We start from the raw sequence: 23,103 nt of genomic DNA, 5'->3' as shown, positions 1-23,103 counted from the left end.
GCGCATAAGGCTTCATAATTCTCATAATTCGTAATTCTCCTTCTTCCGGGTTTATGGTGTTTACAGATCCCAGCGTGCTCGCGGGGCGTGTGTGGGCGTGTGAGGACACTCCTCCTCACTAATCAGTGCACAGGGGAGTGTCTCCTCACGTCCCTAGCCTCACTCAGTTCGGTTTGGCTCGCTTCAGCCCCACTCCAAAACCGTGCGAGTTTTGGGGGCTGAGCAGGGCTGAAGCGAGCTGAATCGTGCTGTTCTTAGATAGTCGAAACGCGAGCCGTGTCGGGCTGAAGCGAGCTGAAGTGAGCTGAAAAAGGGTTGTGGAAAAGGGCCATATGATTCTATCAGCTGCAACCACAGCCTTCACAAAAATGAACTCTTTTCTTTTTATTTCACGTACAATTTAATTTTTTGACTTACGAAGGAGGAAAATAAACACAATTTCCTTTTAAATGTTGTATCAAGATTTCTGATAACATAAACAAAAACGACCCATTAATTTTTGCTACTGACATGTACATAGATTGACCGAATATAAACAAACTGTTAATATCCTTTTAATAAGAAGCTAAATAGGATATAAAACAAAAAGCGCTATTAGAAAGCTAAATGCAATGATTGGACTCATGCGCCCCATGTTGTCATGGTAATGTTGATGATAACAGATGAAAAACATCCTGCCACCACCATGCTTCACTGTAGCAATGGTGTTCTCAGGGTGATGGGAAGTGTTGGGTTTGTGCCACACATGGGATTTCTCATGATGGCCAAAAAGTTCAATTTTAGTCTCATCTGACTAGAGAATCTTTTTCCATGTGTTCGGGGAGTCTGCCACATGCTGTCTGCCACACAATTTTTTTTTCTTTAAGCAATGGCTTTTTTTCTGGCCACTCTTCTGTAAAGCCCCGCTCTGTGGAGCGTACGACTTAAAGTGGTCCAATGGACAGATACACCCATTTCTGCTGTGGATCTTTGCAGCTCTTTCAGTGTTATTTTTGGTGTTTTTGTTGCATCTCTGATTAATGGCCTCCTTGCCTGGTCTGTGAGTTTTGGTGGGCAGGGCCTTCTCTTGTCAGGTTTGTAGTGGTGCCATATTCTTTCCATTTTGCTATAATGGATTTAATGGTGCTCCATGGGATATTCAAAGTTTGGGCTATATTTATAACCCAACCCTGATCTATACTTCTGCACAACTTTGTCTGTGACCTGTTTGGAGGCTCCTTGGTTTTCATGTTGCTTGCTTAGTAGTGTTGCAGAGTCAGGGTCCTTCCAGAGAAGGTTGATTTATGCAGACATCATGTGACAGATCATGTGACACTTTGATTGCACACAAGTGGATCTTAATCAACTAATTATGTGACTTATTACGTTAATTGGTTGGACCAGCTCTTATTTAGGGGTTTCATATGAAAGGAGATGAAATACCTATGCACACTCCAGATTTCTATTTTTTCATCTTAATTATTGTTTGTACCACAAAAAAAATTGCACCTTTAACATGGTTGGCATGTTGTGTAAATCAAATGGTGCTAACACCCAACAATCCATTTTAATTCCAGCTTGTAATGTGACAGAACAAACACCAAGGGGGATGAATACTTTTGCAAGACACTGTACCACTGACCAACAGAAGCTTGCGTAGTTGATCAATCTGCTCACTGGCAAAGTGCTTCATTGGGCTACCGCTGTGTGGGAAAATGGCGGTGAGCCACAACTAATATGAGCACTTTATTGACCTGCTTAAGTGAGTGTTCGATCATCAGCCTGAGGGTGTGGAGGCTGATGAAAAATTACTAATGCTACAACAAGGAGAGAGGAGAGTAGTTGAACATACACTCGAGTTCCACACCCTCACTACCGGGAGCGGTTGGAACGAGCCGGCTCTGAAGGCTGTCTTTCATTCTAACGTAACTAGCTTACCGTGGTGAACAACAAACTCTGGATTCAGTCAGAGACCTTGCTATCAGGTTAGATAACCTCCTCTATAAAAGGCAGTCACTGCATGGTTCCCCAGGAAGCGCACAGCTCACCATGCCTCCCACACCCATGGAGAGTTCCAACACTCACATGCCATGTTCTGAAAGGGAACGAAGATGCAGGGAAGGCTTGTGTTTCTACTGTGGAGGAGTTGGCCATCTCTTGGTTTCCTGCCAAGTCTGACCTCAAAGCCCTAGGAGATGGGCCAACACAGAGAGAGCTTCAAACACCTTCACCTCTCCTCTGACAAGTTCCAGTGTCTCTCCACAAGATCAATTCCTCAACTTGAAGGTATTGTTAAACCTCTCAGAATCTTTCCATGTTCTCTCTGTCCTGATAGACTCTGGGGCCACAGGCAACTTCATTGACTGTGAGGTCATCCACAAGCTCCAGTTACCTACACAGGAACTCCCACAACCAGTAGGCCACAAGACCATTGATGGTGGACCTATTGTGGAGGGGTTTGTCACCACTCATATACTGCGCCTGTTGATTCCAGTCGGTGCCCTTCACAAGGAGACCATTTCCCTGTCCATCACCCACAACCAAAGCCAAGCAATCATCCTTGGGTTTCCCTGGCTACAGCTCCATGACCCTCACATCTCCTGGCACGGCAGGGAAATGCTTCAGTGGTCCCCATTCTGCTGACAGCACTGTCTCCACCTACCCCAGATCACACTAGCCTCCACTTCAGTGAAGAGCCCTGCTCCTGGTGGCACCAATCATGTCCCCACCTGTTTACAATGCATTCAAGGATGTCTTCAGTAAGAAGAAGACCAGTGGGCTACCTCTGATTGCATGATTGACCTCCTCCAAAGCACCACACCACACTGCCACATCTACTCCCTTGCAATCACCAAACAAAAAGCAATGGAGGAACTGCTGTAGAGTGGAGGCTCTAAAACAAGGCTACATCCACCCATCTACATCATCTGCATCAGCAGGGTTCTTTTTTGTAGAGAAGAAAGGAGGAGGGCTTTGGCTGTGCATTAATTATAGGGATCTCAGTTAAGTCACAGTCAAGTTCCCTTACCAATTACTGCTGGTCCCCTTGGTCCTGGAACAGTTATGTTCAGAAGGCGTCTTCATGCAACTTGTCGTCAGAAGCACCTACAATCTGGTGCATATCTGGCACCACCTCTGGCCACTTTGAGTATTGCATAATGCCATATGGGCCATCTTGTGCTCCCAGCATCTTCCAATGTCTCATCAACGCCATGCTCAGAGACATTAGGTCATTATGTCATTGCTTACATTGATGACATCTTCATCTACTCCCCTGATAAGGAGAGCCATGAGGAACACAGGAAAGCAGTGCTCAGCCAGCTCCTCAACAATCACCTGTACTTTAAGGCAGAGAAGTGCAAGTTTCACATTCCACAAGTTGCATTTTTGGTTTATATAATCAGCACAAAGGGGGTCAGCATACAGTGGTGCTTAAAAGTTTGTAAACTCTTTAGAATTTTCTATATTTCTGCATAAATATGACCTAAAACATCATCAGATTTTCACACAAGTCCTAAAAGTAGATAAACAGAACCCAGTTAAACAAATGAGACAAAAATATTATACTTGGTCATTTATTTATTGAGGAAAATGATCCAATATTACATATCTGTGAGTGGCAAAAGTATGTGAACCTTTGCTTTTAGTAGCTGGTGTGACCCCCTTGTGCAGCAATAACTGCAACTAAACATTTCTGGTAACTGTTGATCAGTCCTGCACACCGGCTTGGAGGAATTTTAGCCCATTCCTCCGTACAGAACAGCTTCAGCTCTGGGATGTTGGTGGGTTTCCTCACAAGAACTGTTAACTTCAGGTCCTTCCACAACATTTCAGTTGGATTAAGGTCAGGAGTTTGACTTGGCCATTCCAAAACATTAACTTTATTCTTCTTTAACCATTCTTTGGTAGAACCACTTGTGTGCTTAGGGTCATTGTCTTGCTGCATGACCCACCTTCTCTTGAGATTCAGTTCATGAATAGATGTCCTGACATTTTCCTTTAGAACTCACTGGTATAATTCAGAATTCATTGCTCCATCAATGATGGCAAGCCGTCCTGGCCCAGATGCAGCAAAACAGGCCCAAACCATGATACTACCACCACCATGTTTCACAGATGGGATAAGGTTCTTGTGCTGGAATGCAGTGTTTTCCTTTCTCCAAACACAACGCTCCTCATTTAAACCAAAAAGTTCTATTTTGGTCTCATCCATCCACGAAACATTTTTCCAATAGCCTTCTGGCTTGTCCACGTGATGTTTAGCAAACTGCAGATGAGCAGCAATATTCTTTTTGGAGAGCAGTGGCTTTCTCCTTGCAACCCTGCCATGCACACCACTGTTGTTCAGTGTTCTCCTGATGGTGGACTCATGAACATTAACATTAGCCAATGTGAGAGAGGTCTTCAGTTGCTTAGAAGTTACCTTGGGGTCCTTTGTGACCTTGCCAACTATTACACGCCTTGCTCTTGGAGTGATCTTTGTTGGTCAACCACTCCTGGGGAGGGTAACAATGGTCTTGAATTTCCTCCATTTGTATACAATCTGTCTGACTGTGGATTGATTGAGTCCAAACTCTTGAGAGATGGTTTTGTAACCTTTTCCAGCCAGAGGAACATCAACAACATTTTTTCTGAGGTCCTCAGAAATCTCCTTTCTTCGTACCATGATACACTTCCACAAACGTGTTGTGAAGATCAGACTTTGATAGATCCCTGTTCTTTAAATAAAACAGGGTGCCCACTCACACCTGATTTTCATCCCACTGATTGAAAACACCTGACTCTAATTTCACCTTCAAATTAACTGCTAATCCGAGAAGTTCACATACTTTTGCCACTCACAGATATGTAATATTGGATCATTTTCCTCAATAAATACATGACCAAGTATAATATTTTTGTCTCATTTGTTTAACTGGGTTTTCTTTATCTACTTTTAGGACTTGTGTTCAAATCTGATGATGTTTTAGGTCACATTTATGCAGAAATATAGAAAATTCTAAAGGGTTCACAAACTTTCAAGCACCACTGTAAATCTAGATGAAATAGCCACAGTCACAACATGACCAGCCACCACTACTGTAAAGAAACTCCAACAATTCTTGGGTTTTGCAATTTTTTACCAGCGGTTCATCTGGGGCTTCAGCTCCATTGCCACTCCCCTCACATCCCTACTCAAGAAAGGCCCCAAGCACCTCCAGTGGAACCAGGGGCAGAAGATGTGTTCACCCAGCTCAAGTCTTCCTTCACTACTACTCCGATTCTGAAGCATCCAGATGCCACAAAGCCTTTCATCATGGAGATTGACTCCTCTGAATCAGGGGAAGACAGCACACTGTCCCAGTGCTTTAGGGAGAACCCCAAACGTCACCCTGTAGCATTTTTCTCTAGAAAGCTCACATCAGTGTAACTGAACTATGACATCGGGAACTGAGAACTCTTGGCCATCAAGCTGGCCTTAGAAGAATGGAGACACTGGTTCAACTGGGCGTCACACCCATTCATCATACACATGGACCACAAAAACCTTGAATACCTCAAGTCAGCTAAACAACTGAACTCCCATCAGGTGCACTGGGCTCTCTTTTTCACCCAGTTCCAGTTTACCATTGCATACTGACCCAGTTCCAAGAACACTAAGGTAAATGCCCTATCCAGAATACACTCCCCCATCACCATTGTCCAAGAAACCACACCCATTCTACCCCCAAATGTTTCAATGCCCTCACTTGGAATATAGACAAAGAATTGGCCCAAGTTCAGCCAAAGCTTGAGTAAACAAAGCTTCCCAAAGCCTGGTGTACCTGGTACACATGATCTTCAACTCCCCCCGCAAGCAGGATAATCTCAAGTACCTGGTGGATTGGGAGGGTTATGGACCTGAGGAACGCAGCTGTGTCCAAGCAAGGGATATCCTGGACCTGCTATTCACCCAGGAATTTCATGCCAGACACTCTGAGAAACCAGCACCATGCAACCGAGGGTGTTGGAAGAAAGGAAATGCTCCCAGAGTGAGATGGGGGAGAGATTAAGAGGGTTATGGACCTGAGGAATGCAGTTGTGTCCAAGCAAGGGATATCCTGGACATGGTACGATTTGGATTTGTCTACCAGTTTGCAGTGCACCCACTCTCCCTTGTGACTGCTACCATAAATGCCTGCCTTTTCATTCACTCTCAACAAAAATATATTCCCTCAGTGGATGTTTTTGTTTGTTTTTCACACCATTCTGTGTTAACTCTTGAAGCTCTGGTGCATGAAAATCCCAGGAGACCAGCAGTTTCTGAAATAGAGGAAGAAAGAAGAAACCTTTATTTGTCACATGCACACTTCAAGCACAGTGAGATTCATCCTCTGCATTTAACCCATCTGAAGCAGTGAACACACACACACACACACACACACACACACAGAGAGAGAGAGAGCAGTGAGCAGCCATACTACAGTACCTGGGGAGCGGTCAGGGGTTAGGTCCCTTGCTCAAGGGCACTTCAGCCCATGGCTCCTCTGGCACCAACAACCATGTCACATTTAAAGTCAGTGAGATCACATTTTTGGTGTGATGTTTGAAGTGAATGTTAACTGAAGCTCTAGGCCTGTATCTGCATTATTTTATGTATTACACTACTGTCACATGATTGGCTGCTTTAGTTAATTGCATGAATGAGCAGATGTACAAGAAATGTTAATAAAGTTGTGAGTGAGTGTGTCCAGATATCAAGAACAATTAAGTTCTAAGGGTACAAGTCTAGTCTCAGATGTTTTGTATTGTATTGTGATGCCTCTGAGCTTACTTTTCATAGAAGAATGTTAAATCAGGAAATTTAAACATCTAAAGTTCCATAAACTAAATACCATAAAATAAGAGTACACATTTACAATACGCACTGGCTAATGATTTGTTTTCTCTTACAGCTTCTGAAAAACCATGGAGGCCAGTGAATTGGAGGTCAGCATCAATGTATTAATGCTTCAGCTGCATGTACATGTGTGCACGTGTGCATGTTTTTACATACTACTGAGGAGCAAATGGTCCCACAAGGATAGTGAAATCTGACAATGTTGAACTTGTGGTGACATTTGTATGGAAAAAATAAAAGAGCCAAGAAGTTTTCTTTTCATTACTGAGGTTAGAGTTAGGGTTAGGTTTAGGTGCAGGTACAGCGTTAATTAACTGCATTAATAGGTATGTCAGTGGAAGGTCCTCAGAAGGATAGTAAGACAAATGTATTTGTGAGGCTTCATGGACAAGCTTGGGCAGAAATCATGCTTGCATTCTTTTATTTCCCAGATTGATTTATTATAAGTCTCATCTCTCTCTAGCCGCTTTATCCTTCTACAGGGTTGCAGGCAAGCTGGAGCCTATCCCAGCTGACAACGGGCGAAAGGCGGGGTACACCCTGGACAAGTCGCCAGGTCATCACAAGGCTGACACATAGACACAGACAACCATTCACACTCACATTCACACCTATGGGCAATTTAGAGTCACCAGTTAACCTAACCTGCATGTCTTTGGACTGTGGGGGAAACCGGAGCACCCCGAGGAAACCCACGTGGACACGGGGAGAACATGCAAACTCCGCACAGAAAGGCCCTCACCGGCCACGGGGCTCGAACCCGGACCTTCTTGCTGTGAGGCGACAGCGCTAACCACTGCACCACCGTGCCGCCCTGTGTAAAACATAAATTAAAAAAAAACAGAATATGGCAATTTGCAAATCTTGGAAACCCTATATTTCATTGAAAATAGTACAAAGACAGCAAATCAAATGTTGAAACATAGAAATTTTATTGTTTTTTGAAAAATATATGTTCATTTTGAATTTGATGTCAGCAACACATTTCAGAAAAGTTGGAATGGGGCAACAAAAGACTGAAAAAATTGTGTAATGCTAAAAAAACCCCACACCTCATTTGGTTAATTGCCAACAGGTCAGTCGCATGATTGTCTATAAAAAGAGCATCCCGCAGAGGCGAAGTCTCTCAGAAGTAAAGATGGGGAGGGGTTCATCGCTCTGTGAAAGACTGCATAGGCAAACAATGCAACAATTTAAGAATAATGTCCCTCAATGTAAAATTGCAAAGAATTTTGGGATCACGTCATCTATGGTCCATAATTTCATTCAAAGATTCAGAGAATCTGGAGAAATCTCTGTATGCCAGAGACAAAGCTAAAAACTGACATTGGATGCCTGTGATCTTCAGGCCCTCAGGTGACACTGAAAAAAAAATAATCTGGATCCTTCAGTGTTAAATAATTACAGGTCAATATCAAATCTACCATTCATCAGGAAAATCCTGGAAAAAATTGTCTTCAATCAATTAACTGCCTTCTTGATATCAAACAGCCGTTTTGATAATTTTCAGTCAGGATTTCGTGCCAATCATAGCACTGAAACAGCGCTGATTAAAGTTATAAATGACATACGTCTTAATACTGATGCAGGCAAAACATCGGTCCTGGTATTACTGGACCTCAGTGCAGCTTTTGATACTGTTGATCACAACATACTGCTATATCGACTTGAACACTGGGTTGGATTGACTGGTAAAGTTATCAATTGGTTAAAATCATACTTAAAAGATAGAAGCTTCTTTGTTACCCTGGGAAATTGTTCCTCAACGTCAATGCCCTTGACCTGTGGTGTCCCCCAGGGGTCGATTCTTGGACCATTACTTTTCAACCTTTATATGCTCCCACTTGGGCAAATTATCAATAAAAATTCAATTTTGTATCACTGCTATGCAGATGATACCCAAATTTATTTTGCTCTATCACCAAATGATTATGCCCCCCTTGAATGTCTCTACCAGTGTATCGATCAAATCAATAGCTGGATGTCACAAAATTTTCTTCAGCTGAACACAGATAAAACAGAAATAATTCTATTTGGAAAAAAAGATGAAAGACTCAGGATTACCACTATTCTTGACACAAAAGGGATTAAAACTAAAGAAATGGTTAAAAATCTTGGTGTTTTCATTGACAGCGAGCTAAACTTTGACAGTCACATGAAAGCAATCACTAAAACGGCATTTTATCGCCTAAAAAACATTTCTAAACTAAGAGGACTTGTGTCAAAACATGATCTGGAAAAACTAATACATGCCTTCATCTCTAGTAGGGTTGATTACTGCAATGGCCTTTTCACAGGCCTGCCAAAAAAGACCATCAACCGACTTCAGCTGGTTCAAAATGCAGCGGCTAGGGTTCTCACACGAACAAAAAGAACAGAGCACATTACTCCAATTCTAAGGTCCCTTCACTGGCTTCCAGTAAGCTACAGAATTGACTTTAAAGTATTGCTGCTGGTGTACAAATCTCTAAATGGTACAGGGCCCAATTACCTCTCTGATATGTTGCAGCGGCCTAACCCAATCAGATCTACCAGATCGCAACAGAAAAATTTACTATTAAAACCAGTTGTTAAAACAAAGTGTGGTGAAGCAGCTTTTAGCTACTATGCAGTGCAGCTATGGAACCAACTGCCAGAGGACATTAAAAATGCTCCTGCTGTTGGCAGCTTCAAATCTAGGTTAAAGACCAAGCTGTTTTCAGATGCTTTCTGTTAAATAATTAATATTTTTTTTACATTTTTTATAATCTTTACTTTCTCTGCATGTTTTAAATTTACTTTAACTTTATTCTATTTTATTCTGCTAGTTTGTTTTTTTTCTTCTTTCTTTTTCTTTCTTTCTTTCTTTCTTTCTTTCTTTCTTTTTCTCCTTTTTCTTTTTCTTTTTGGCATTTTAATATTTTATTTCTACTATTCTTTAATTCTTATTATTTTCTTTTAATTCTTTTAATTAATTATTTTAGAATAAAGATAAAATTATTTTATGTAATTTTATTTCTCTATTGTTTACTGTTTTTGTTTTTACTTCTGTGAAGCACATTGAACTGCCATTGTGTATGAAATGTGCTATATAAATAAACTTGCCTTGCCTTGCCTTGCCTTGAATTAAAAGCAGACACGTGTCTGTAGTGGAAATCATGTATGGGCTCAGGAACACTTCAGAAAACCATCCTCTGTGAAAACACTTCATTACTGTATCCACAAATGCAAGTTAAAACCAGATATAAACAATATCCAGAAACACTGCCACCTTCTCTGGGCCCGAGCTCTTTTACGATGGACTGAAACAAAGTGGAAAATTGTCCCAAGGTCTGATGAATCAAAAGTAGAAATTCTTTTTAGAAATCATGAACACCACATCCTCCAGGCTAAAGAGGAGAGGGCCCATCCGGCTTGTTATCAGTGCACAGTTCAAAAGCCAGCATATGTGATGGTATGAGGGGGCATTCGTGCACATGACATGGGCAGCTTGTACATCTGGGAAGGCATCATTAATGCTGAATGATATATACACGTTTCAGAGCAATATGCTGCCATCCAGACTAAATCTTTTTCAGGGAAGGTCTTCCTTCTTTCAGCAAGACAATGCCAAACCGCCTTCTGCACGTATTCAAACTGCATGGCTCCATAGTAAAAGAGTCCAGGTGCTAAACTTGCCTGCCTGAAATGTCTCCCATTTTAAACATTTGGTGCATTATGAAGCGCAAAATACAACAAAGAAGACCCGAACTGTTGAGCAACTGAAATTGTTGTATAGCAGGCAAAAATGGAACAACATTTCTCTTTCAAAACTACAGCAGTTGGTCTTCTCAGTTCCCAAGCGTTTACAGAGTGTTGTTAAAAGTAGAGATGATGTAACACAGTGGTAAACATGCCCCTGTCCCAACTTTTCTGAAACGTGTTTCTGACATCAAAGCATATGTTTCTCAAAAAACAAAATTTCTCAGTTTCAACATTTGATATGTTGTCTTTGTACTATTTTCAATGAAATATAGGGTTTCCATGATTTGCAAATTTTCATATTCTGTTTTTTTATTTATGTTTTACACAGTGTCCCAAATTTATGGAATTGGGGTTGTATATTGATTGGAATCTAACTCCTTTGTTTGGTGATTAGAGAATGATATTGAACTTTCTAACTCTTCCATGCTGTGACTTATTATAAGATTGGATTTTAGTATAAATATATATAGGAAATTGCGTGTGCTGATTGGTTAAGAAATTCGCACTATTTCTTGATAATCACCTCCAGCGACTTGGAAAAATGGTGACCAATCGCATCGTCACTGTAAGTAAGGAAGAATTACAAATTATGAAAGAAAATGCTGTTCCTAAAAGCAATAAAGATGCTATGAAGTTTGATCTAAAACCATTCAAAGGTAAGGTGGAGTTGTGATTTATTTTATCGATTTCAAAACAAAGTATTTTATGTGACTTGGCGTTGATAAGTGATACAAGTCTGCACTGCAGCTTTATTACATTTACAGGCTGCTTTTAAAGTTTGAAATAAATTATATTTTAATACGATTTATGATGGCGGCACGGTGGTGTAGTGGTTAGCGCTGTCGCCTCACAGCAAGAAGGTCCTGGGTTCGAGCCCCGGGGCCGGCGAGGGCCTTTCTGTGTGGAGTTTGCATGTTCTCCCCGTGTCCGCGTGGGTTTCCTCCGGGTGCTCCGGTTTCCCCCACAGTCCAAAGACATGCAGGTTAGGTTAACTGGTGACTCTAAATTGACCGTAGGTGTGAATGTGAGTGTGAATGGTTGTCTGTGTCTATGTGTCAGCCCTGTGATGACCTGGCGACTTGTCCAGGGTGTACCCCGCCTTTCGCCCGTAGTCAGCTGGGATAGGCTCCAGCTTGCCTGCGACCCTGTAGAACAGGATAAAGCGGCTACAGATAATGAGATGATGAGACGATTTATGATTTTTTTTAAATAATCACCCGTGTATTTAGACTAAAATAATTGTTAAAGAATTGTGTATTATTATTATTATTATAATAAACATTGTGACATTTGTTTATTATAATAATAGATTCTCTTCCATCCGTGTTTGGTTTATTGTAATAGATTGGACTCTTGCACTCTCTTTTCCCTGACTTATTACAGCATTACATTACATACTTTCATTTTCTCACTCCTCTGTTTGGTTTATTTTGGTATTAGATTAGATTCTCTTCTTCCTTGGTTTGGTTTGTTATTGTATTACATTAGATTTTCTTGCTCTCTCACTTGCCTGTTTGATTGACTGTAGTATTAGACTGGACTCTCACAGTTATCAAAGTCCTTCCCACACCATGTGGCGGCGCTGAGCTCTGTTTCCCTCGGCTTCTCGCCTATTACATAGCTAAAGTTACAGTGTGTGTGTGTGGGGGGGGCGGCTAGTCCTCTGGTAACCGCGAGAGTTTGACTCTCCACTCGCATCTGTATTGCAGCATGCCTTGCCAGATGGCAGTAGGTACCATTTTTATGATGATCTTTGGTATGACCCAACCATGAATAGAACTCGTGATCTTCTGATCGAGAGGTGGACACACTAACCACTAGGCCAACTCATGGTTACACTCACCTCTCATTTGCAGCAAATCATGCAATACCTTGATGTCTGAGAGAAATAAATTCACTCAGTAAAATACAGGTCTAATGTTCAGAATAGGAGATTAAACTTTAGTTAACCTAATGGCTACAAAATGCCCAAACCCAAACCTGCAAATAAAACAACATACAACTAGCAGTACTGGCTGTAGTGCTCTCAGCAAATGTGCGTGGCACTTGTATCTGATGTTGGGAAGTGGAGACAATAACATATCATTTGGACATTGCTGTCAAATTGTATTAAACTGTGTAGCTGATGTAATCAGTCACATGTCCCATTCCTGCAGCATCACCGCACAATTCATATGTACAGTGGTGCTTGAAAGTTTGTGAACCCTTTAAAATTTTCTATATTTCTGCATAAATATGACCTAAAACATCATCAGATTTTCACACAAGTCCTAAAAATAGATAAAGAGAACCCAGTTAAACAAATGAGACAAAAATATTATACTTGATCATTTACTTATTGAGAAAAATGATCCAATATTACATATCTGTGAGTGGCAAAAGTATGTGAACCTCTAGGATTAGCAGTTAATTTGAAGGTGAAATTAGAGTCAGGTGTTTTCAATCAATGGGATGACAATCAGGTGTGAGTGGGCACCCTGTTTGATTTAAAGAACAGGGCTCTATCAAAGTCTGATCTTCACAACACGTTTGTGGAAGTGTATCATGGCATGAACAAAGGAGATTTCTGAGGACCTCAGAAAAAGTATTGTTAATGTTCATCAGGCTGGAAAAGGTTACAAAGCCATCTCTAAAGAGTTTGGACTCCACCAATCCACAGTCAGACAGATTGTGTACAAATGGAGGAAATTCAAGACCATTGTTACCCTCCCCAGGAGTGGTCAACCAACAAAGAACACTCCAAGAGCAAGGCGTGTAATAGTCGGCAAGGTCATAAAGGACCAGGGTAACTTCTAAGCAACTTAAGGCCTCTCTCACATTGGTTAATGTTAATGTTCATGAGTCCAGCATCAGGATAACACCAAACAACAGTGGTGTGCATGGCAGGGTTGCAAGGAGAAAGCCACTGCTCTCTAAAAACAACATTGCTGCTTGTCTGCAGTTTGCTAAAGATCATGTGGACAAGCCTGAAGGCTATTGGAAAAATATTTTGTGGACGGATGAGACCAAAATAGAACTTTTTGGTTTAAATGAGAAGCATCATGTTTGGAGAAAAGAAAACATTGCATTCCAGCATAAGAACCTTATCCCATCTGTGAAACATGGTGGTGGTAGTATCGTGGTTTGGGCCTATTTTGCTGCATCTGGGCCAGGACGGCTTGCCGTCATTGATGGAACAATGAATTCTGAATTATGCCAGCGAATTCTAAAGGAAAATGGCAGGACATCTGTCCATGAACTGAATCTCAAGAGAAGGTGGGTCATGCAGCAAGACAACAACCCTAAGCACACAAGTCGTTCTACCAAAGAATGGTTAAAGAAGAATAAATTTAATGTTTTGGAATGGCCAAGTCAAAGTCCTGACTTTAATCCAATCGAAATGTTGTGGAAGAACCTGAAGTGAGCAGTTCATGTGAGGAAACCCACCAACATCCTAGAGTTGAAGCTGTTCTGTATGGAGGAATGGGCTAAAATTCCTCCAAGCCAGTGTACAGGACTGATCAACAGTTACCGGAAACATTTAGTTGCAGTTATTGCTGCACAAGGGGGTCATACCAGATACTGAAAGCAAAGGTTCACATACTTTTGCCACTCACAGATACTGTATGTAATATTGGATCATTTTCCTCAATAAATAAATGACCAAGTATAATATTTTGTCTCATTTGTTTAACTGGGTTCTCTTTATCTAGTTTTAGGACTTGTGTGAAAATCTGATGATGTTTTAGGTCATATTTATGCAGAAATATAGAAAATTCTAAAGGGTTCACAAACTTTCAAGCACCACTGGATCTGTGCAGAAACTGTATTTATGCCATTACACCATTTTTTTATGCAAAATATGCAAGAATTAGGCCTGCTTGTGCCTAAACCCAGGCTGAGGACATCTGGGTTTGTGTATTTTCAGAGAAAAAAGACTTTCAAATAAAAGTCTTGTATGACCTGTGCGAAATCTGGTCATGTGTAATGTAGTGCAGTTAAAGAGATACAACTTGTCCCTTTGCCATATTCCATTTTTATGTTTTTAAAAAAACTTTATTAAGCTAATTTCCCCTTTTGACTCTCTTGTAGTGATAAAGAACCAATGTTACAGAGACTGAGGGAGTTTCAGCCAAACCGCCATGTTGACCATATCAGGATTTTGGTTGTTGGACCAGCAGGTGCTGGGAAGTCTGCCTTTATCACCTCAGTTAATACTGCTCTCCAAGGCCGCAATACTTATCTCGCTCATTCACTCTCTGGCGATTCGAGTGTCACCCACAAGGTAACAATATATAATCTATCTTGAATATCTAACACTCAAATACACTGCCATTTTTAGTTTCATTTCAAATAAAATGGCACAGCTTAACATTTCAATATAGACATTGCTCACACATTTCACAGAATTAATTTCTATTTGTATACAGTACACCGTCTACAAGCTGAACAAAGGCACAGAGGGAACTTTATTTCCATTTGTGTTCAGTGACACAATGGGTCTGGAAGAGTTAGGTGGTACCCACGTAAATGACATCATCAACATTCTGCAAGGTCATATACATGAAGGATACACAGTAAGTTAAAGCTCATTCAGCTTATTCACATGTATGATATCTCCATGGTACAGAACTGTAACATTATTTCCACAGATTGAAATATTTCACTACCTTCAGATAATTCTCCATTTGCACTCCAAATGCTAACATGTAAAAATAAATAAATATAAAAAATAGGTGTATTTAATGTAAATTTAATTATACTAATTGGTGTACAAAGAGTTTCTTTAATGTACAACAGTGCAGTGTGATGACAGTTCATATTTTTATTTTCAGTTTGATCCTTCGACACCACTGACTGCTGAAAGCAACGACTATAATCCAACCCCAAATCTAAATGACAACATTCACTGTCTGGTGTTTGTCCTACCAGCAGACAACGTTCTCCAAATATCTGACGGAATCATGGACAAAATGAAAGAAATTCGGAAAAAAGCACAAGAATTAGGTGAGTCATCATCCTGTCATCCTGATTTTTACAATCAATCATTCCCAAAAAATTGTCCATATATTACTCTCTGATGTATTATGATTGATTCAGAATGAAAATAAAAAAAAAGATCTGAAATGTCTGTAATGGAATAATCATTGTGAATGACCTGCATGCATCATGACAGGGATTCCTCAAGTTGTCATCATGTCCAAAGTGGATGTTGCATGTTCACTTGTAAACCAGAACCTGAGAACGATCTACATGAGCAAGAAAATCAGAGAGAGGGTAAGTACAAGAACCTCATTCAGCTGAACCACTGCCCTGAAATACACCATGAGCTTTATTACAGGTTCATTCTGATTATTCTCAGTGTCTGTCTTTCTAGATGAAGGAGTGCAGTATCAGTCTGGGTCTGCAAATGACACAAATCTTCCCTGTAAAGAACTACCATGAGGAAATCACCAACAACACTGAGGTGGATATTCTGATTTTGACAGCAGTGACAAATATTGTGAATTTTGCCAGCGACTTTGTGAACAGAAAAGTGCAAAACAAATGAGGAAAAGGATCTGACTATCTGCTGATTTAAATGGGTAAAATTAATATAACAGCACATGGAGTTTAAAGGGGTGTGCACTCGAGGTGTTTGCGTTTTTTCTAAATCATTTAGAAATTCTTTTTAAATCCCACTCCTGCCTGTCTGCTTCTGCAGTTATTATTTTTATTTGTAACCACTCACAATTAATTTCTGATTAAATTAGGTTTATTTCTCAAAACTATTAACCAGCTACTAATTTAAAATCATGGATGTGGGATTATTTTATCCCTCAAGATTACTGTTTAGGCGGCACGGTGGTGTAGTGGTTAGCGCTGTCGCCTCACAGCAAGAAGGTCCTGGGTTCGAGCCCCGGGGCCGGCGAGGGCCTTTCTGTGTGGAGTTTGCATGTTCTCCCCGTGTCCGCGTGGGTTTCCTCCGGGTGCTCCGGTTTCCCCCACAGTCCAAAGACATGCAGGTTAGGTTAACTGGTGACTCTAAATTGACCGTAGGTGTGAATGTGAGTGTGAATGGTTGTCTGTGTCTATGTGTCAGCCCTGTGATGACCTGGCGACTTGTCCAGGGTGTACCCCGCCTTTCGCCCGTAGTCAGCTGGGATAGGCTCCAGCTTGCCTGCGACCCTGTAGAAGGATAAAGCGGCTTGAGATAATGAGATGAGATGAGATTACTGTTTAAAGCTGCAAACTGTGTTAAGGTTTCTGTTTCTGTGGCCACGGTTATCTTTGTTCCAGTTTCTCTGTGATACAAGTGTCAACAGGTCAAACTGCTGAATGTGCTTTAGCTTGCAATGAATATTTCCTAAGATCATTGAGAAAGCATGTTGTAATACTTAGCCTGGATTTATGATACTCTACTTAGGGTTTTTTTTCTGACACTAGGCTCCATTAAATTTAGCCTAGGAACAGAGTTAAAATATGTAGAAGATATTGTGAGTAACCACATGGTGTCTTCTTTACCACTGATGAGTATCAATGTAAAGGCACTTAACGTGTTAAATACAGACTCGCTATCGTGTAGTTAAAACCGTAAGATGTCGCATGGTGGGAGATCTGCTTTATTTCAAATTCAGCGGAAGTTGTGCTTTAGCCAATGAGAAGCCGCCACTGGGCAGCCAATCAGAAGTCAGTGTTCAAACAAAGAAAAGTTATTTTACAATGCTTTTAAATCAGAACTGTCATTTTGTTTTGGGGCGGTTCTAGGGGTGGGTCCCTTGCAGGCCCGGCCCTTACCAATTTGACACCCTAGGCAAGATTTTAGGTGGCGCCCCCTCCCCAACACCAGTTAAAGCCGCTGATAGTGTATCTATACTAACAAGAAATGGAATAGCTTTGTCTTAAAACATTCTTTTATTTAAACAAAAAAATTGCACGTTCAAAATACTTAATTAAAGGCATTAAATAAAGAAATTGCACATTCAAAATATTTAATACTGAATTAAAGAAACAAATACAAAATATGAACTGAATATATGAAACATAATATAAATGGCTTACAGTACTCCCAAAATAAAAAATGTAAACAAGTGTTGTAATTCGTAAATGCAATATAAATAAGGCATTGCACAAAATAAGATATTAAAGAAACCAGTGTGCATGAAAAATACAAGGATTTAAATAAAAATTAAAAAATATAAAATTGTGATATTAAAAAGACCTCTAGTGGTGTTTTTTGGTACTGCCTTCAACTTCAACTATTGAAAAACTAAATGTAGAACAGGGGGAAAACTGTTGATATGTAACTATATGTGTATATGTTGATATTGAATATAGTACAAGGGAAATACTAGTTTACTATATGTTGATATGTTGTGCTGCTTTCCTATTTTTTTTTCTCAGCACTTTGATGTCTGTCCTGTCTCTGTCCCCGTATGGGAGAGTGAAAAACGTAATTTCAGCTCCTTTGTATGACTGGTGCATGTGAGGAAATTGACAATAAAAGTTGAACTTGAACTTGAACAACACCAGCGCATCCTCAATCTCACATAACCTGCTACAGCTTTACCCTCCTAGTCTTTCTTGCAGCAAAGTCATCTATATTTTGCAACAGAAAAATAATATCGACATCATCTTTACTGAGTGTGACATTACCTCTGTCTTTGTCGCATTTTTCCTCCTCTTCTTTCCTTTTCTTTCTCCCCGGGCTCCTGACAATTTTGGACGTTTTGACATTTTTTCAGCTTGCATTAAAGCACGACCATCCTCCCCAAGTAGTAGTCTAGCATATGTAAAGCCTGGTCGGATGAGAGGGGGCGCCTTGGGAAAGTAACAGGTCTATTAATGATAATAATAATAATAATAATAATAATAATTATTATTATTATTATTATTATTATTATTTACTGAATTCGTCACCACCCGCTCGGTGAGTTGCTTTTGTGTCTTCTTCCTTTACAGGAGAGAAAGTGTGCCATTTATGCTATTTGTAAAGAGAACACATCTGAGTGCTTGTTTCGTTTCCCTGCAGTCTTGACGCACTGAGATTGTTTCTTGTTTTCAACGCGTTTATTATATTTTCCTCCAGGAAGCTCTTCGCAACATGGTTGCTTGAATGAGCTGCTAAACTGTCATTTTAATGAGAACACAGATCAACAAAGCAACTTTGTTTTATTTTAAAAAAAACGTGCCAGGCATCATTGGAATATCTCGCTGCGAAACGTGTTCGGTGCATAAAAGACCTTTACTTCAGCCCAGACTGCTCAACGACACCGACAGACTGCTCCAAGTGCAGCCATATTCAAAACAAGCAACAGATCTATGTCAGTTATCTACGTTATGCAAAAACACTCTTTAGCCAACAACACTTATGCTATTACATGGCCAAAACAGAGAATAGCCGCGGATGCGCACTTGCGCGCCCAAAGACACACTATAGACAGGGCGAACCACTGTTGAGCGCTTATTGTTTCATGATTAACAACCACCACCCCACCCCACCCCGCTTTTTTTGACAAATCGCACCCTGACTACATGCTTTGCTGTACAATTAAATTAGGCTAAGACATTATAATGCTGACTCGTTTTCAGAATAGTGGAAGTCATCATTTTTCTCCCCCCGTTTCTGCGCCCCTGGATGGACGCAGCGCCCTTAGCATTTGCCTATATTGCCTATGCCACGGGCCGGCTCTGGTCCCTTGTACCGGGACAGAGTTTAAAATTACTGGTCTAAGTCTAAGAATTTTCAATGTATTCCAGGGGTTTTCAAAGTGTGGGAGAGTCAGGCCCCCCTCAGAGAGCAAATAAACAACAGCGCCCCCCCCCCTTACAATTTTTGTTGTTGCTATACTTAATGTTCCATTCGTATTTTAAAAAATGGTTGCTGTACACTTTTTTCTTTTGCACATTTTAAACGTCTGTGCTTTTTGAAAACATCTTTTTTACACATTTTAAACATCTGTGCTTTTTTTTAAAACATCTTGTTTTGCACATTTTAAACATCTGTGCTTTTTTAAAACTTTTTTTTACACATTTTAAACATCTGCTTTAAAACATCTTGTTGTACACATTTTAAACATCTGTGCTTTTTTAAAACATCTTTTTTACACATTTTAAACATCTGTGCTTTTTTAAAACATCTTGTTTTACACATTTTAAACATCTGTGCTTTTTTAAAACATTTTTTACACATTTTAAACATCTGCTTTTTTAAAAACATCTTGTTTTACACATTTTAAACATCTGTGCTTTTTTAAAACCTCTTTTGTACACATTTTAAACATCTGTGCTTTTTAAAACCTCTTTTGTACACATTTTAAACATCTGTGCTTTTTAAAACCTCTTTTGTACACATTTTACAATATTATACAATATCAGTTGTTTTTTTAAGATTTTTTTTATGCTTTTTCCACATTTATTGGATAGGACAGTGTAGAGACAGGAAATGAGCAGGAGAGAGAGAGACGGGGAGGGATCAGGAAATGACCTCGGGTCGGAATTGGACCCGGGTCCCCGGATTTATGGTATGGCGCCTTATCCACCTGAGCCACAATGCCCCCTACAATATCAGTTTTTGAGATTTGTAAATTATTGCATTCTGTTTTTATTTACAATTTGTACTTTGTCCCAACTTTTTTGGAATCGGGGTTGTAATTTTAAGGTTCAGACTTCCACTACATATTAAATTGGTGACTGGACATGATTTTGGTCGGATATCTTGATAGCCGTTCTGGTTTTTGGGAGCTTTTGCATGGAACACGGACAGCCATCTCAAGGTCAGCAGTTTTTTTTTTTTTATCACTAACCCCATTTCCAGGAAAGCTGGGATATTTTCCAAAATGCAATAAAAACAAAAATCTGTGATTTTGTTAATTCATGTGAACCTTTTGAACTGAGGTACAAAAAATTTTTTTCATAGTTTTATTGATCAACTTAATTGTATTCTGTAAATATAAACAAAGTTAGAATTTGATGCCTCAAATACATTCAAAAAAAGTAGGGACAGATAAATTTCTCAAATAAAGAAAAATAGGACCTTAAGAGGACACTGTTCTCTCATATACTTACAATATTTGTGCACATATTTGAGCTGTAAACTTTGCTGAGACTTGGAAATCTTGGCTGGGGAGGAAACCAGTGAACCCAGAGGAAACCCACACAGACATGGGGACAGTGGCGAATCATTACTATGAGACCTGGGACTTGAGTTCAGCCAAAACATAGCCAGACATGGCAAAAAAGCAACAGGGTAAAGGATTTTGCAAGGGATTAGCAGCAGGCTGCCAGGTCGCTCCGGTGTGTGTAGGTATCGATGCTGATTTTAAAAGTAACTAAGTAAATTACACAGGGAAATGTATACTTAAGTCTGAGTGAAAAATACTGGGGCAAGTGTGTGTAATTGACTATAACCAGTTAGTTACTCTAATAATAACTAAAAGTGTCTGTGTGGCTAATAGATGATGCAGACAAGGTGAAGAGTTGATCGTCAGCATTTATTCTGGAAAACAATGAATGACAGAGCTGTCAAGACATGGAGACAAGAGAAAGAATTCCAGCATCCCCCATCCAGACAACTCAAGCATCTCATCTCATTATCTCTAGCCGCTTTATCCTGTTCTACAGGGTCGCAGGCAAGCTGGAGCCTATCCCAGCTGACTACGGGTGAAAGGCGGGGTACACCCTGGACAAGTCACCAGGTCATCGCAGGGCTGACACACAGACAACCATTCACACTCACACCTACGGTCAATTTAGAGTCACCAGTTAACCTAACCTGCATGTCTTTGGACTGTGGGGGAAACCGGAGCACCCAGAGGAAACCCATGCGGACACGGGGAGAACATGCAAACTCCGCACAGAAAGGCCCTTGCCGGCCACGGGGCTCGAACCCGGACCTTCTTGCTGTGAGACGACAGCGCTAACCACTACACCACCGTGCTGCCCCACAGCCCAAGCATGATAAAAATAAATAAAATAAATAAAAATTACATACTGTAGGCTACATACTGTTCAGTAGGCTGGTGACATTACACTTTGTGAGATAAAACAGACTATAATAGTCATGCACTTAATATTGATTGTATAGCATAGTTTACAATGTACAATGAATGATATAAATGATACAGTAATTAATAAAATATGACATATATTAAGAGTTTTCTTAACATAGTCAGGCAAACATACCTGGCAAACAGTGAATGACAGGGCGATCAACACATGGAGACGGGGAAAGAATTCTGGCATCCCGACAACATAATACACCAGTTAGCAGCCAGCCAAATGGCTACTCGGATAAACACTCGACTTTTCACATGGAGTTTTACAACACTAAGGCCCTGTCCACACGGCAACGGATTCAGGTGAATCTGATAAAATTGTTTATCGTTTCGGCCTGGCGTCCACACGGCACCGGTGTTTTGGGTGCCCTAAAACGAACTCTTTTGAGAACGGCTTCCAGAGTAGAAAAATCTGCCAACGGCGCCGTTGCGAAGTCGTCTGGATGAGTAGAACGGATTTGTTTACGATGACGTCACAACCACATGACTGTGAGTGCTTCATGCCGGGTAGAAGTGTAACGAACTCGATGCGAGTTGTCAACAAATCCTATAACTTGGTTCATGAAACGAGCTTACAAAATATTTTCACTGTGAATATTTATTGTGTAATGGTGCAAAGTGAGAGAGAGAGTGAGAGAATAGCCCTTAGGGCAGAGTCAATCCTGCCAGCAAAAATAGGGGAAAAAAAGGACCGATCTCACCTCTTCAGATGTTGGTTTAAGTCCGACAATACATTCCTCAAAAAGGGCGTAGAAGAACAAAGTAATCCATCAATGTGTAGCATTCAATTTATTCCGGACCATTAAAGAATTCTGGAGGATATCAGAATGTTGGCGTACCGGCTTCCATCTACCCCCATTCATTCCTCTTTCCGCATCTCCATTCAAAAAACGAGCACGTGATTTAAAGGGACTATATCCATAGGCTAAGGAGTGAGAAGGTATGTGCGTGTGACAGTGACAGGGAAGAAGCTAGGCTCATGCTCGCCCTGAATTTCTCTTAAAGTGAAGGCAGAAGAACGTTCAGCGCCTGGCCAGGCTTTCTATGTATTAATTTACATAGACGTTTTAATATGAAATATAAATAAGTGTCTTAGACAATATATACTATTTTACGCTACTGATTAATAATCAAAACTTTATGTGGCTGATGCTACAGAAGAAGGGGTTTATGCACATGCGTCTACTTCTTCTATTGTTCTGGTGTCTCCGATGGGACCGTCTTACAGTGCACGTAGAGGTGTGGCATGTGTATCGCATCATTTTCAGCAAGCATTGCGTTGCCATATGTACCTGATATTTTACTGATCTGTTGCCCATGTGCATGCGATATTTAAAAAAAAAAAAAATCTCGTTGCCGTTGTCGTGTGGATGTAGCCTAATTTACATATTTCATCTGATACAAACAGTGGATGTGTATTAAAACATTCTTACATTAAAAATTAAACATCATATCTTGGGGGAAAAAAGTACTGTATTAATGAATACTGTCCATGCAGGATTCACGAAGCCAACTTACCCCTTTCCA

General features: G+C 40.4%; 1 protein-coding gene across 8 annotated transcripts in view; it reads left to right on the top strand.

The window, feature by feature from the left end:
• Positions 1–23,103, top strand: part of LOC132866365 (interferon-induced protein 44-like) — an 86,229-nt gene that overhangs the window by 34,141 nt on the left and 28,985 nt on the right. For 3 of the 8 annotated variants that reach the window (XM_060899107.1, XM_060899106.1, XM_060899105.1), the window contains exons 9-14: positions 6,894–6,927; positions 14,633–14,825; positions 14,971–15,117; positions 15,376–15,547; positions 15,717–15,817; positions 15,918–16,007. In XM_060899107.1, the coding sequence (XP_060755090.1) occupies positions 6,894–6,927; positions 14,633–14,825; positions 14,971–15,117; positions 15,376–15,547; positions 15,717–15,817; positions 15,918–16,007 (737 nt within the window). Of the gene's footprint in view, positions 1–6,893; positions 6,928–14,632; positions 14,826–14,970; positions 15,118–15,375; positions 15,548–15,716; positions 15,818–15,902; positions 16,463–17,923; positions 18,047–19,945; positions 20,384–20,976; positions 22,106–23,103 lie in introns of those variants that run through there. The other 5 variants (XM_060899111.1, XM_060899110.1, XM_060899109.1 and 2 more) reach the window with 5 other exon arrangements.

This window comes from Neoarius graeffei, chromosome 18 (assembly GCF_027579695.1).
Source record: "Neoarius graeffei isolate fNeoGra1 chromosome 18, fNeoGra1.pri, whole genome shotgun sequence".
In the NCBI taxonomy this organism is placed as follows: Eukaryota; Metazoa; Chordata; class Actinopteri; order Siluriformes; family Ariidae; genus Neoarius; species Neoarius graeffei.
Note: the sequence above shows the minus strand (reverse complement) of the source record. Positions and strands in the feature narration are given on the sequence as shown.